The sequence below is a fragment of the Podarcis pityusensis genome (assembly GCF_964106645.2).
Source record: "Podarcis pityusensis genome assembly, chromosome: Z".
NCBI classification, from domain to species: Eukaryota; Metazoa; Chordata; class Lepidosauria; order Squamata; family Lacertidae; genus Podarcis; species Podarcis pityusensis.
In genome coordinates, this window is record NC_138044.1 from 843,932 (window position 1) to 860,057 (window position 16,126).

General features: G+C 45.8%; 1 protein-coding gene across 3 annotated transcripts in view; it reads right to left on the minus strand.

Moving 5' to 3' along the window:
- Nucleotides 1-512: 512 nt before the first annotated feature.
- The window catches only part of NEK6 (NIMA related kinase 6), a 98,053-nt gene continuing 82,439 nt past the window's right edge, over nt 513-16,126 (minus strand). For all 3 annotated transcript variants that reach the window (XM_080990999.1, XM_080990998.1, XM_080991000.1), the window contains 3 exons: nt 14,879-14,973; nt 6,553-6,666; nt 513-2,450 (listed from right to left, as the gene is read on the minus strand). In XM_080990999.1, coding sequence (XP_080847125.1) covers nt 2,340-2,450; nt 6,553-6,666; nt 14,879-14,973 — 320 coding nt within the window. In that variant the 3' untranslated portion in view covers nt 513-2,339. The remainder of the gene's footprint in view (nt 2,451-6,552; nt 6,667-14,878; nt 14,974-16,126) is intronic.

A 16,126-nucleotide genomic window follows, 5' to 3' on the forward strand; every position in this document is an offset into this window, starting at 1 on the left:
TATTCATTCATTTCCCATATTTTTCATAACTCAAGAGGAATAAATAAAGTGTGGTCACAGCATTTTTTGCTGAACACTTTCGCGTACCTTAAGCAGGTATGGCAGAGGCAGGGGGTTACAGATCATTTAGTAAGGCAACAAAGCAAAAGTAACAGGCATAAGGTGGGAATTATTTGACCCTGGAACCCGTGTTGCTCTGGATTTTACACCAATCAGCCCCAAGTGGCTTTACCTCACCCCACACCTAAGCTTTTTTGGGGGGGATATAGTACAGGTAAATGAGGTGACAAGTATTTTTCCAAGGAAGGGCAGAAAGTCAGTATCAAGCTCAGTACTATTCAAACTAACTTTGATAAATGGCTATTATCTTACCTGTTACTCTTGAAACTTACATTTGCAGTATTTAATATGTGAACCCATTACCTAGTCCTTGGTTTAGCAGTCAACCATTTCAGCCTGTAACCATGGGAAATTCCTTCCTCAAGATTGCAAAAATAAGTGCTCAGACAATATGCTTTTACACCAGGCACCTTTTTCTTTCTACAAAGAAAACTGTTTATTTTGTAAATCATTTAATCTTATCTAAAAATGCACATTCACAAAAAATTCTTTGGAAATACATGTACTTAAGCGCTAATAGATCTTAAGGAGTAGGTATATGAGACCAGATTTTAGCAGACACACCTGTAACGTGGAATTGCCCAACAGACAGAAGTTTCATGTTGCACCCCAAGACCAGGTTATGTATAAATTCAAATGAAGCCTGCAGTGCCAGGGAGAGACTACCTTGCTTTTAAAGACACCCACCAGCAACAGCACCTGAGAGTTTGTAAGCAGATGTGCTGCCGCTGTACAATAAAGCTGAAATATTCTGACTTTCCACCAAGATTGATAGGCTGGACTTCCCTGTGGCTTTCCACAGCCAGGATCTTTCACAGCAATTAAACACTAGCCTTATTACCCTTTGTAGATTGTTTCAGAACTGCTTAGTAGTTGGCATTGCCCTTCTCAATTTAAGGCAGACTGAGCTACACAGAAATCCACTGAAAAAGATGCATGTATATGCCATTCTTTATTTCCAGCAAAATAACCTGCTTTGAAAGTAGCCCAGAGGCCAGGCCACATTTCAGCCCCTGAAATGTGGACGTCCTTCTCTAAATAGCATCCTTCAGTACTGAAGCTGATGGAGCACCATTACTCGGAAAGAAAAGAAAAAAGACAGATGCAAGAGAAAGCTGGCTTCCTGAGCAAAACCTTTCTTGGGCCAATGGAAACTGAATTACCAAGTCAATGAAGTAATTTAGCTGACTGAAAGTATGTGTAAATGCAAAGTCTTAATATGTCCTTCAAATCAGCTTGTTTAAAATATTCACATTCTTCAATGAGTCTTCACAGTTAAGAAGTGTGGGTGATCATTTGCGTTAAAATGAATGAATTCTATTTTAACTTACCTTATTGCATGGTCAATGTAATACCCTTTTACATTATGTTTTGAACACTGCTTCAAGGTAGTTGTAGATGGCCAAAGTACCACTGATTTTACAAAGCTTCCCCCCCCAACCCCATATTCTGCGTGCAGTAACACTGGTCATGTAATATTAGCTATTGAGATTCTCACAAGATCTGTGCCAGCAGCGGCACAGAAACTGACAAAAAAGAGAGCTTTGGTTTGAGGCCTGCAGTGGAGGCCTCACTGACTGCAGCCATAGTGACAAATAAAATGCATTGCAAAATATTAATCACAAAGTTTCAATTTCTTTAAAAAAATCTTGAAACATGTTCCCTCACCAGACCCTATTATTGCAAAGGAGGGAAGTACAAAAACTCCAGGCTGGATGTTTTTTTTAAAAAATATATGAACTAAAAACTGAATTTGCTATTAACCGTTTGCAAAAGAGGCAGAAGTAGCAGTTATACAAATTACACAAAATCTACTGTAATTCTTACATTAGTATAAAGTGATTTCACCAAAGGAATTATTTCAATATTTCACATTAGTTAAGATACAAGGGGTGTGTCAAATACACAAATGAGAAACCCTTGCTATAATAACCTAACCTAGATTACACACAACAGTTTTAAGAAAGGATCTTTTAAGAGATCTATATCTGTAACGTGTTATTTTAAAAAGTAACACACTTGCAGCAGCATCTCACAGCCTTCACTTAGAGCGGATCCACTCTGTGAGCGCCCCTGCAAATGGCCAGCAGAAATCATGAAGCGTCTTCCTAGGAAGGCTCAACTCTCCCATGTAAATTGGCGAGGCACCTCTTGGTTTCGTCCGAGACAGAAGGTTCAAGTAAGACTACGCTGGGATGGCTTTTCTGGGAGCATGTCGATCAAGTGCTGGAGGTCCACACATGCATCTGTTTTGCTAGCTGGTGCACATAACCAATGTCAGGTCTCTGGTCAGGATCTGGGTATATGCACATGCTGACCAGCTCTCGCAACTGCAAGGAGGAAAACAAGAGGACCGTGAGACACACCCTGCCGCCCATCACCATGCGCACCCGCCTGGTGGTGCAAGAGGGGCCAATTCCCATTTGAAGGCACCCAAAGCCTTCCACTGCCAGCCTATGAATATTCTAACATCCTTGAGTTCTAGAGTAGAACTTAATCAGCTCCATGGATTTTAAGACAGTTTAAAGACAAAACATATACATGCACACCCACCCACAGATGCTCAAGTTAGAGAGTAGCACACTTGACTAGGGATACCAACATTTTAGATGCAGGTTTCAATATTCCCACACTCACTGTTCAATACTCATTAGTCCAACCCCACCTCCCTTTACCTCTCTAATGGGCCTGGGCATACCATCAGAAAATGGCTCAGGCATTCAGGTTTTGCAGTAGTTGACAATATTGGAAAGTATCCGATGAAAGAAGTATATATCTACAGAGAGAGGTCAATGTGAAAGCCCTCATTAGCAATAATTGCCATTCTGTTAATATTCTGTGTTTGGTGGTGAAGAGAATGGCATGTTGAGGTTCTGGCTCAAGAGGAAGCCGAGCCAGGACCTAATAAATATTTAGCTAACCTTCCTGTATGTACAACTGGAATAGCTGGGTATATGCCAAACTCAGAGCAGCACCCCCTCCCGATGTTGATGGAATCCCAACCAACCAACAACACCAATGGCCAGGGATGGTGACAACTGTAGTCTTAGAAGGCACCAGGAGTGAAACCCACCTTAAGCTGAGAATAAATTACCATGCAGAAGGAATTATTCAGGAGGGTGAAGAAGCCTAATGGAATCTCACATGGACATCTCACTTGCATACCAGAGGACAGGGTAGATGGAGAAGTCTACAGATAATCTCACTGAGCCAGTCCCTGGCAGTGGAGGCTGTGTAGAGCACAGGAGAAGGAATCGCTCTTGCAGGCACTCCTCCCTATCAAAGCTTTTTGCTTGTTAGCTTAGAGCCAGGCTATGCTGGCTGGGACTGATGAGAGTTGCAGTTCAAGGCATCTGGAGGGCACCAAGTTGGCAAAGGCTGAATCAGACTGGATATCCTGACAGCAACCTTCTAACACTGCTGTATAATACAGCAAGTGTAGAAAACAGCTCCAGTTCCCACCCCTTTCACTTTGCATTTGAAAGACGAGCTTTTAATTGCACAGCCCCTGAAAGCAGATTAGACACCCTATGGCAAGAGAGGGAGAGGGAGAAAGAAAGGGAGAGAGAGAGAGAGAGAGAGAGAGAGAGGAAAAAGAAAGAAAGAAAGAAAGAAAGAGAGAGAGAGAGAGAGAGAGAGAGAGAGAGAGAGAGAGAGAGAGAGAGCCTTGAGCCTCTGATCTTCTCTCATCCTGCCAGTAGCAATAGAATCAGTTATTTTAATGGTAATTAAAAGCCTGATCATCCCACAATCAGGTCCCGTGCATCAGGCAGAGATCCTCGCAGGAGTAAAAAAAAAAGCGGTTTCCAGCCAGCAAGAGGGTCAATTGAAGATGGTTTCTGATGGTTGCAGAACACCTTCTGTACTTTTGTCAAATGCAAACCAGTCATGAGTGTTTCTACACTACTGAAAGAGAATAACCAAGCCCACCCCGTCCGCATGTCCTCAAAGGAAGCCATTCATGTAACTAGGAAGAGAGACACTGCTGGACATGGAAGGCATTTTGTCAGGAATTAAGGAGCCACTCCAGACAGGGCTGCCTTGTCTTGTTCTGCTCCGCTCATCCAACGTCTCTTCTGAAAGGGAGGCCACCTGCTCCACTGCCCCTCTCAAAGACAAGACCCTGTAGCCACCGCCAAATATCACTTCCCAGTCTCCTCTGCCTCTTCTTCAGCAAGGCACCACGACTTCACAGCACAGACTCCCCCCATGAAGCATTTTCCTGACCCACACAGAATGAATCATTATGGAGTGCCAACTCAATACTCCAGAGACTAAATGTTTACTGACATGGCTAGGAATGTGTGTAGGGTGTGTGTGTGTGTGTGTGTGTGTACGTACTGGTGCAGTTTCACACAACAGCAATTCACCCAGTGTGCTGGCCTGTTGCATGCAAATGCACCATCTGGAACGGAGTTCTCTGGGACCTGCCACTTTTATTTGAGCTCTCAACCATCCTCCTCACGCTGAATTGTATCACTAGACTGCACACTCTCTTTAGCACTGCCAGAGGGAGGCAAACCGACAGTAATTGGAAAGACAGGAAACACATCTGTCAACTTGCACTAATTCCTGCTGCCAGAAGGCAGATTCCAAGAAGCTGGAGCAGCAGCAAGGCAAAGGGGAAGACAATGAACCTGGCTGGGCCACAGGAGTGGTCTGCAAGAAGGAACCGTGCTCAAGCAGCCAGAAAGTTGCCAGGAGGGGCCGGCATGGCTGCATCAACACTCTTGCGCATCAGCAATCTAACACCGGGAAGGGGAGAGGAAATGCAGGCACTTGTCCAAAGTAGGACCAGCAGCAGCCAGGGCCATTTAGCATAAGCCTTCCAGTGTGGAAAGGGATGTGCACGACCAGTTTCCTCAGAGAAGCAGCCAAGGAGCCGCATATGACAGCCGGGGTGGAAACTCTGTGCCAAAAAATGCCACAGCCTACAACTTGGACACCGTACAAGACCTGGGCTAATGTGCACACTGATGTTCCTTCTGTTCTGAAGAGGAGGACACAGCACTGGAACCACCTCCCTTGCCTACTGGAAACTCTGCTCAGGCACACTCTGCCCTTCCAGCTATGCAATGCTCCGGACTTAGCAGCAAAGAGAAGCGGGGCAAAGAACGGCAAATTTTGCAACAAGCTGATTGGAATGCTGAAGACTCCTGGAATGCTCCTGGTGCAAAGGCTGCCACAACTCTTCCCCCCCCCCCCACCTCCACATCAAACTCTCAGCCACTTATACACAAGATCCCAGTGCATTCATGGTGATCTGCTTTTTACACACTGAATTCGGAGAAAAAAAACTTGCTGGAATACTGGTCCCCTTGCTACCCATAAGCTGTGTGTGTGTGTGTGTGTGTGTGTGTGTGTGTGTGTGTGTGTGTTAAATTCAGAGCTTGTTCCTTGTGCCCCTTCTCTGGCATTTATGCCCACCCCCACTTCCATTACCAAACAAGCAGGTTCACATTTCCTTAAAATCTTAATCAAGACTACAGAAGCTATTGGTGTGCCGGAGGCAGCAGACTTCCAAAAGCGCACTTGGGCCTTTCATCTGGCCTGATCTCATCCCTTGCTTTCCAACTCCAAAGGGTTAATATATTTGTTTAAAAGCTGCAGAGGCACACCTGTGCTGGGAGCACAATCACCTATCGGACTACAGAATGTATGGTGAGTATGTGTGTGGCAATGCACTGCTGCTGTTGTGGTGAGATGAAACAACAGAGAAGCCTCCCATCCTTCTTGCACTGCAATAAAGGCCTGTGGATTTTTTTACCTCCTACTGGACACTTCAAGTACTTGGGTTGCATAAAACATAGTAATTTCTAATGTGGCTATTGCAGGAAAGCGATTTTTTCCGATGTGTGGGTGCCAACACAGCTCCTTGCCAAGGGGACAAGGGACCCCAGGTGTGCCTCTGGAAAACTGACAGGAAGGAACACTGTCGACCAACCTCTCCCACCAGGTGCTCCTTCCATTTGTTCTTAAAACACTGCATTTCACAAATGATAAAGCTCAACGCTTATGCTGAGATCCCCTGAGGGCTACTCTTGGTCCAGCATTTGACAGGCTAGTTTTCAGCAGATGCCACGGGGCAACTTGCAGCACATTTGGGCCCAGTCACACGATGCTGTGCACTGGAGAAGGAAAACCAAGCTTCAGGCATCACGGTGCCCCCCGTCCTGCTGCCTCAGCACTGCTCTGCTTTCCGTGAGCATCACACTTGCTGCTTTATGGTACCTGGTTAGAAAAAGTTTCTGAATGTGCAGCTGTGTAAGCAGGAAGGCATTTCTCCCTTCTGAAAAGCCTTTGAGGATGCGCCAAGGCAGTTGCCTGAAGATGCTCAATCTTGAGCTCCCTGCCGTGCGTGTGTGTGTGTGTGTGTGCGTGCGTGCTCCTCCCACTGAGGGCCCAAGGGAGTATGCAGCTGAAGCCACTCACCTTGTCAGAATAATGTTCGGTTGGAAGAGGCGGGTAATCACACTGCTCTATCTTCTGGCAGAGCGAAAACAGGTTCATTTTATCGCCATAGAAGGGACTCTGGAGAGCTGCCATCTGGGAAGAAAATATTGGAAAATGAGCGACACAGGAGAAATGTTCAGGGAGGACCAAGTGAAGTTCGCATGGGTCTGCTGCTTGGCAGTTGCACCCAAGCTGGTTGTGACCATTTCCACACGCACAACTTGGAAACTTGCCAATAAACAGGTGGCTCTTCCAGGAGGTTCTAAGGACTAAACCATTACAAATGAACTTCTTGAGGTGTCCTTGGCTACTCCCCAGCATTGCAGTGGGATGGGCCATTGCTACCTCTACCTCCTACTAGCTCCCCATCCTTCAACCAACCAAGGTCATGAAGCAGGAAGAGTACAAAACCCACAGCGCCATCCAAAAAGCAGGGAGGACAACTAGTTGTTTTCTAGTGAAAACTATTTACCTCCAGCAGCTGTCCCCTCTTCAGAGAGCTGGATCTGCAGCCACTCTGTGCTCGAGACAGAGACCACCACTGGCTCTGACAAGCAGGAAAAGGTCCTGTGGCTGCCGTCTCACAACAGAGCATCCTGGTGGGGCAGCTCATGCTCAGCCAGATGCCATCAACTATGACTGCCTCCCATAACATCTTTCTGGCTCTGACATTACAAATAACATTTTCCCCACCTCTATGTACACCTTCCTCCAATTGCTTCATATGCAGACTTTGTAAGTATCTCTGAGCCACAGGTTTGGCCTGAGGAGAGCAAGTGCAAACTTTTCTGCCAATGGTAAAGACTCATGCTTCATGCTGATGGAAACATTTTGTGTTTGCTTCATTCAAAGGGCAAATTATAACCTTGTTTACTGTACAGAGAGATCCAACTTCTTACATAACAGCCCTGTCACTTTTTTGGTCCATTTGGTTGCAGAAGAGACACTTGCCCTGCACACGGGAAACATTTTATGCAGGCTTGGCAGAAATGTGAGGCCGCATTGCAAGTGTCAGTGGACAGCCAATCCCACAGCCCTTATACATGCAAAGCAATTTATGACTTCAGAGATGGCAGAGGATAATCCAGCTGGATATTTTGTTAATTCACCCTCAGCAGCTTTTAAAAATTCCGCGGTTGCTTCTTTCTTTCACAAACCCAGCCACTAAAAACAAGCAGTGTGGCTGACTGTAAACACATGCAGAAGAGTCAAGCAACAAGGCTAATGGCATGAAAGGGCCTTTCAAAACAAACAAACAATGGGTTGCATCCAACTAAGCCCTACTCAAGAGTCAACCCACTGGAATTAATGAATCCAAGTTAACCATGCTCATCAACTTCAATAGGTCAACTCTGAGTAGGACTAGCATTACATACAGCCCCATGTCTCTTCAGTCAAATCCTGCTTCCTATTTGAAACTCTTTCCCAACCCAAAGAAATATGTAAATTCTAGAAGTTGACCTGAACTTCAGCAGGACAGAAAAGCAGCTCAGCCGTTTGCTCAACTTCACGAAAGTTCCAAAGCAGCAATAAGATGCCCCTGTGCACCCCAAACACCTTTTCTTCTTCAGGCATGGGAGCAAGCAAACACACACACACACACACACACACACACACACACAACGTGCCCCCAACAACACGCTCAGCAGAAGCATAAGGCCAGCCCCCCTCGCCTCCATCTCCAGGAAGAGAGCCAAAGACACACACACACCCCTCTCCCCATTTACATCCGGCTCTAATAAGGTTGGTCTTCAAAGCGAGTGCCGCCAGCGAGTGGCACAGAGGCTCGGCAAGCGAGAGCAGCGGCGTCCCCTCAGCATGCGGCCCCCACGGAGCCCCAGCTGCTTATTAATCCATAATGCTATTCAAGGGCTCCCTGTCACTCTCGCTGTCACAAGCTGCCCCTCCACAATGAAATAATCCTCCTCCTAATGAAGCACTATTGGATAATTGTGGATATTATCTACTCCGGTTAGAAGATCCTTTAAAAACCATTTTGCCGCAAGCTGCGGCAGATCGGCAAAGCCGCCGCTTCTTTTTATTTGTGTTTGCGGAGCCTCAGCTCTGAGCCACTATTTTAATAGAGAGGGTCTATTTGAAAAGCGTTAAGTCTTTTGCTCATTATCATGCACAGGGGGTAGCGACCTAAAGAAATCTGCCTCTTGGCAGGCAATCAGCAATCTCCCAGCAAAGGTGGTGGTGTTTGTTGTTGTGGTTGTTGTTTTTAATGCAGTGAGGAGGAGGAGGAGGAGGAGGAGGAGGAGGAGGAGGAGGGAGAAGTTACTCCAAGGCACTTCTCACCCATTTTATACTTTTATAAACAATACTGATAGAGAACACAGACAAATTACCAATATCCATTAGGGCAGTTTAGAAATTTGGCAGTGAGGCAGAGGTCCCTTGATTTATCCATTAAAAAAAGGTGCCCAAATCAAACTGGATTTCCGTGATATTAAAACTTTGTCTCCTCAACAGCACAGCTTTAGTCACAGGCCTGACTTCTGCTTAATACACCCTTCCATGTGGGGGGGGGAGGCACCCACCCCAGTGATGTGTTGGGAATGGGGAGTCAGCCATTGAGTCCACTGAGCCCCACTGAACACAGGCAGCTCTCCAGCCCCTCCAGTGCAGACTGGCTATTCAAGACCCCTTTGCCCACACAGGGGCCTGCACCAAATCCCCAGATCATATCCTGAGAGATGGCTGCAGTGGCAAATCTGAAAACACAACGGCAAGACTCCCAGCAGTGCCAGCCAGAGCCCTGTTCCCCCATTCTTGTCATCTACGGACAAGGGCAGCCTATCTGAGGCACTGAGCAAGAGCCCCCCTCACCCCCGTGACTGGAATGGCCAAGGTCTGTGGCTTGGATGCATTGAAGGCTTCGTTTTGACATCTGGATTAGAACAATTGCAGTGGAATGGCTGGATCCCCGTTTGAAACTGACCACCATACTCTACGACTGGTCTAAGAAAATAAAAATTGCTCCCTGTGTTTAAATTGATTATCTTGTTAGAACTGCTAAAGCCATTGCTTGCAGCTATTTACAAGAGAGGGAGAACTTATTTTTATCCCTTGCAAGTTATCTTGATGACAGATCCCCAGGAGATGGTGAAGCCTTCCCACTATTTTGATAAGATTTAATATAAATCAATGTGAGATTGTAAATGTCAAGTTTAAGTGGCATTATCTGGCTACACACACACACACACCCCAGCCCAAATAATGTTAAAGTGAATTCCAACTGGCATGTGTGCCTCTAGGCTACTTGGAGACAAAATTCCCCCATTTTATCTGCACAACATAATCAAAAACAAAAAGCACAGAGAAAGCTTCTTCCGCCCAGTCCACCGCTGCTTTCCCTATTTTTAACAAAGCAAGAGCAGAGGCATGAGGATGAGAACAGAGTATTGACATTGACATCTTTGGTGGCCTCCACTGCCACTAAGCAGTGGGCAGGACCCGGGGCTTGTTCAGCGCTGGCCACATTTGCGAAGATGCTTCCTTGGAACAGTATCTGCAGATACGCTTATCTCCGCTGAACTGAAACTTCAAGATTACAGCTGGAAGTGCCACGGCTCGCTTTGAACTGACTTGGGCCTGAGTCACGGAAAAGCAGGCAATTATGAATTAATATACTAATATATACACACAGAAATAAGGAACACTCTTCCTGGTTGCTGACCTAAATGTGATCAAGGCCTGACTAGAGAGCCTGACGTAATTACAAACTGCCACCATTTATGGAAGGTGACAAATGTGGGGGAAGACAAAACACACTCTGAGGGAGCCAACCCTCTTCTGATGCTGTTTCTGAGATAAACATAATCTCTGGAAGGTCCTTTTCAGGCACACCAAGGATGGGGCCACCTGGGGGAGAGAGTGTCACCTTTGACTGTGGCTTTCCCAGAAGAGTGAACCACAAAGGCTGCAGTTCCACCTAAGGAACAGAGGCAAGAGGTGGATCACTGGTGGGAATGGAAGGGTTCTTCCTTTCAGAGTTAACAATACTGGGGAAGGGGGATAATTTTAGAGGCTGCCACACGGCTGTACTTTCCCCACTAGAAGACACTCAAGCAACCGTAGACACAAAAACACACTCCCACCTAGTGCTAAAGTTCTAACGACTGCTAACGATGGCGTTATGGAGAGGAAAGCATTTTCATTTCATCTAGCCCATCCTAATGATTCTGAGCAGGACCCAATGGGCTGAGTGAGCCTGTTTTGGGCTCACAGAAACCACCACCCTATATTTATTTCATTCAAGAACTGCTCAGGGTGGCTCACAACACATTTGAAAGCCACAAAATACCAAAGAAATAAAATAAAAAGCAATTCAATAAGGCAGGAGACAAAAGTAAAATATATATAGTAAAATATAGTTAAAACTCATCTTCCAAGGAGTCATAGCTACTTCTTTGTCAGTAACACTCAGCTTGAGGACTGCTGTCCTCCCCCTGCAAGCCTAATCACCAAGGCAAGGTGGTTTGAGCATATTACACCCATCTGGGCCCAACTGCACTGGCTGACAGTTATTTTCTGGGCCCAATTCAAAGTGCTTGCCTAGAACTACAAAGCCTTAAACGGCAGTATGAACCTACCTGGATCTTGTGATCATAATCTGAGGCCCTTCTTCGTGTGCCCCCTCCATGAAAGGTCCTTTCTCATGTGGCCAAGACTGGCAACACGAGAAAGGAACCATTTGAAGGGCTCCCCGTTTTGTGGAATACTGTATAGACTCGAGTTTAATGCTGACTTTTCCAGCACATTTTTATGCTGAAAAAGCCCCCCTTGGCTTATACTCGAGCAAGGGTCCCTGTTGGCGGCTGTTGGCAGCGGCGGAGGAGGGGACGAGCAGCTCCAAAGCAGCCCTTTTGGGCTGCTCCTTCTTCCTCCACCGCTGCCACCACCAGCCTCTGCCTCTCGGCAGCCCCCTAGGTAGGCAGGGGGACAGGAAGGGCTGGGGGGGGAGAGAAGCCCCCTCTGCCGTGTGCGCATGCACACACATGCACTCCAGCCCACCAGGAGGTTTGTGGTGTGGTGAACCAGCTTATACTCAAGTCAATAAGTTTCTCCAGTTTTTTGTGGTAAAATTAAGTGCCTCAGCTTATATTCAGGTCGGCTTATACTCCAGTATATACTGTACTCGCCCTGGGAGGCTTCCCTGGTACCATCATTACTTCTCTTTAGGCACCAGATGAAAACATTCCTCTTCTTGACTACATGGAACTGGCGGAAATGACTGGCAGAATCCGAGACCAGGGAGAAGAGTCGGTGAAAGAAGACTGGAAGAAATTTAAAGACTATTTACAGAAATATTGTAAAATTAAGGAACCTTAGAAGGATGTTGGATAGAAACTAAGAGGTTTTTAGCTGTAATGCTTTAAGAGATATGAAAAAAGGTTTACAATTGGGCAAAAGTTTAATGGTAAGGATTTGCTGAACCAACAAACTGAACTGGAATACAAAAAAGGGAGGTATGAGGAGGTCTGGGGAAATAAGTCTAGGGAAGATAGGTTTGGAAAATTAATGTCTTTTTAACTGTTTTATTTTGTATGTTTCTTTTTTATCCTTTACTTTTTTGTTATACTTTTAAAAAAAACTTTACTCTTTTTTCTGTATTTTGTATTTCTTGTATTTTTTGAAACTTTAATAAATATTATTTAAAAAAATAAAATGAAAACATTCCTCTTCTCCCAAGCCTTAAACAAACTATGGCCTTTTAAACTGTGGGGTTTTTTTATTGATTTGTTTGTTAATACGTTACATATTTTCGTGCTTTTATACTGTAAACTGCCCTGTGATCCTTGGACAAAGAGCGGTACAGTGGTGCCTCGCAAGACGAAAATAATCCGTTCCGCGAGTCTCTTCGTCTAGCGGTTTTTTCGTCTTGCGAAGCAACCCTATTAGCGGCTTAGCGGATTAGCGCTATTAGCGGTTTAGCGGCTATTAAAGGCTTAGCGGCTAAAAGGCTATTAGCGGCTTAGAAAAAGGGGGGGGGGGGCGAAAAAAAACGCAAGAAATCGCAAGACGTTTCGTCTTGCGAAGCAAGCCCATAGGGAAATTCGTCTTGCGAAGCGCATCGAAAAACAGAAACCCCTTTCGTCTAGCGGGTTTTTCGTCTTTCGAGGCATTCGTCTTGCGGGGCACCACTGTACAGTGGTACCTCGGGTTAAGTACTTAATTCGTTCTGGAGGTCCGTTCTTAACCTGAAACTGTTCTTAACCTGAAGCACCACTTTAGATAATGGGGCCTCATCCTGAAGCAAAGTTCTTAACCTGAGGTACTATTTCTGGGTTAGCGGAGTCTGTGACCTGAAGCGTCTGTAACCTGAGGTACCATTGTATATAAATTTAAGAAACAAACAAACAAACAAACAAACATACAAACAATTTCAGCCGGAGAACCAACCTCAGTAAGTCCTGCTGCTGTTTGCTTGGCAGCAATCAATGCCAAGGCTCGTTCCTGGCCAAAGGCCCTCTCTCTCCGCCAGAGCAACAGCAAAACTCTTTCTGCTTGCTATGGTGGCCCAGAAGCCCTTCCTGACCTGGGCTGGGGTGATCCATGCAGGTGTGGACCAGGAGGTCCTTGAGGTTTCATGATTCCCAGGCCAATGTCTGCTAAGACGAACTGCAGGGTCCACTCCTCAGAAGCAAGCAGTGTGTCTCCTTGGGGGGCATAAAAAAGGAAGCAGAGGCTCCCTTGAGGACCCCCCCCCCCCCGTGCACCAGGGACTCTGCTTGAGGGCGCACTCTGGACACATCAGGAGCAACTGGACGGCTTGCCTTGATTAGGTCTGTTTTAAGGGAAATCCCTCCCATCACCCACGACTTCAAAGTCAGTGGCAGCAGAGCTCTTGCAAGAGGAGCAGAGGGCTGTTACGAGTCACGCTGTGCTGCTCTCTCAAAGGCTACTCAATCCCTACCACGGCATCTCATTGATTTCATTTATTGACTTCTCCACACCGATATTTCTCTCTCCCTCTTGATGGACCCTGCATGGTGCTTTTGCACACTGCCAACAAATTAATCAGCACCTATTGAGCTGCTGGATGACTCAGACCTGAAACCCCAACAACAGCACACTGCCTGGTCCAACAAGCATCTCATTACACCTTGTGAGCCAAGCTCCCCCGCCCCCCGCTGCCCCGAAGGAACAGCACTATCCCCACGGCTCTTATCTGACTTAGGAAGAGCCTCCTGCACCCAATATTTTTGAGATTCTTCACCTCAAAACCCATCAAGGAAGACTGTGTTCTGGGGAAATGGGTCTTCTTGGGTCTCTCTCATCTGCCCTTGGACCTCAAAGCAGAGTCAGCAGCACCCGAGTTCCTAAAGGAGACTGTTTCCCCTCCTCTCCAGGTTGTTGTTGTTTTAAAGGCAAAACTATTGCAATTCATTCCGTCATTGGCTAATTCCAATACAAACACAACACAACACAACACAACACAACACAACACAACACAACATAACACAACACAACACAACACAAGGACCACTGGAACTCTACCTTCCAAAGTAATACCCTACAGGCTACCCTGACCATGATCTGCAGGCAGGCAGACCCCAGGGGTTCCCAAGCAGCTTGCTCTTCCAGGGCTCTTGGCACCACGTCTCTCACTGAGTTTTAAAAGCAGCTCACATTTATGCACAGGAAGCTTCAGAAGAGCACCCAAGAGGGATGATCATCTGCCCTTGCCATCAATGCTCAAGTTCAGGGTCAGACATGTACTTTCAGTACCAGTGGTTGCTTGAGCATTGCAGCTCTCAGACCACATCACAAATCATACATAACTTCCTTCTTTAACGGGTACATCCAGTATCAAAACTTCCATGGTACTCACGTTGACAATTATAGTTTAAAACAAGTTACACTTTTATACCAGCAGCATAGTTGCAACAGAGTATTTTGAGAACAGCCCAGGACTAAGTGATATACTAAGTATAGATGGAGCATGAATACTCTGTGACCAACCCAAAGACGCAAGCAGTTTAAGTTTCTGAAACTCACTCTCACACAAACTAAACAGCATGAATTTAAACTCTGTCAGAACCAAATTTTTGGGCAATGTAATTAATGATTTGCAAAACAGGAATCTGACTTTATCCTTGATTCTTGCCTTCTTTGGTCAAGATCCAGTAATCCTAGGCACTGTATGGACTCCTCAAAATTTGGCATTTCCCCAGGTCTGTACTCATCCAGCAGTCTACTAACTCGTGATATTCTGAATGGAAGGCAAGTTTTATTCTCTGAACTATTCATTTCCACTTATTTCCACACTGTGCATAAACATGAAAGTGATACTTACCTCATACAATAAGCAGCCCAAGGACCAGATGTCTGATTTAAAATTATAGCCATTTTCATGTATCCTTTCTGGGGACATATAGTAGGGTGTTCCCACTGCAAGAGACAAGCCCAGAAAGAGGGATCACTCTCTGAAGAGAGAGCACCATTTGTGCAATGATCTGTAAGCAAACTAACGGACCAGAAGCTGTGGGAGCAACAGGATATTAAAGACTAGGAAATGAAAACATGGATATATTAAGAAAAACGCATACTCTGAGGAAGACTCCATCTCAAAACCAAAGGTCACGTTTTCCTACTGACCACATTCAGCAACACAACTGCTAAAAGTTAACAGCCTCAATTTGCCATTAAATAGAAGATCTCTCTGCCAGACTGTTGAGGACAAAAGCACAGATTAAAATGGCTTCTCCGGTCCTCATTAATCCAAAGCCAAAGGTGACACTGGGTTCAGTGATTTGGCCCAAAAATTTTTTTGTTCCAGATCTGCCCATTGTCCATCTGTAGTATGAATAGCATTGGAATCGCATGTTGAACCAAAAGTCAAATGCTCTGGAAGGCCTGCAAATGTCACCTTCCTAGTTAAGATAACCCCAAACTAATTAGTTATTGTTGCAAGAATGAGCTCATGTATGTTTATATTCACTTGGTTTGATATATGTGAACTGGCTAGCTCTGATGCTATGCTTACCTGTCGGCCTTGGGGTGCTGGGCTCTAGGGCCGGAGTGGGGAGAAGCTTTGGACAGCCGCCACTCAGGTGTAATAACGGGTTCTGGGCAAAATGATGTATACTGCTTTGTGCATAAAGGCTGTATGAATGGTTACTTGGGTGCGGACACACATCTGTAAAGGCAGTGAGGCTCTGCACATGGTGGTGTAAGCTTGCACCTTTCTTTATAAAGCAACAGAACTGGCCGTTTTGGTCTTTTTGAAATCCTCCTTTGGTATCCCTGCACCAAACCACTCACTCCTGCCATTCTTGGGAGCCTGCAGTTCAGAACAATTAAGGACTGACACAGCAGGGAGCAGTTCAAAGTTTAAGCCCATTAAAGAGGGGACATTGCCACTGCTTCAGGCAAAGCATGATAGCCTCACTTAGCCCACCTCTTATAACATAGGCAGTCAGAGCGCAGTAAAAACTCTCAAGGATTTGACAAGTGCAGTGCAGCAAGACATTTGATGCTGGAAACACAGGAGATACCAGATCAGTGTGAGCTCCAAGACCACCAAAACCCAGCCTGGAGTACA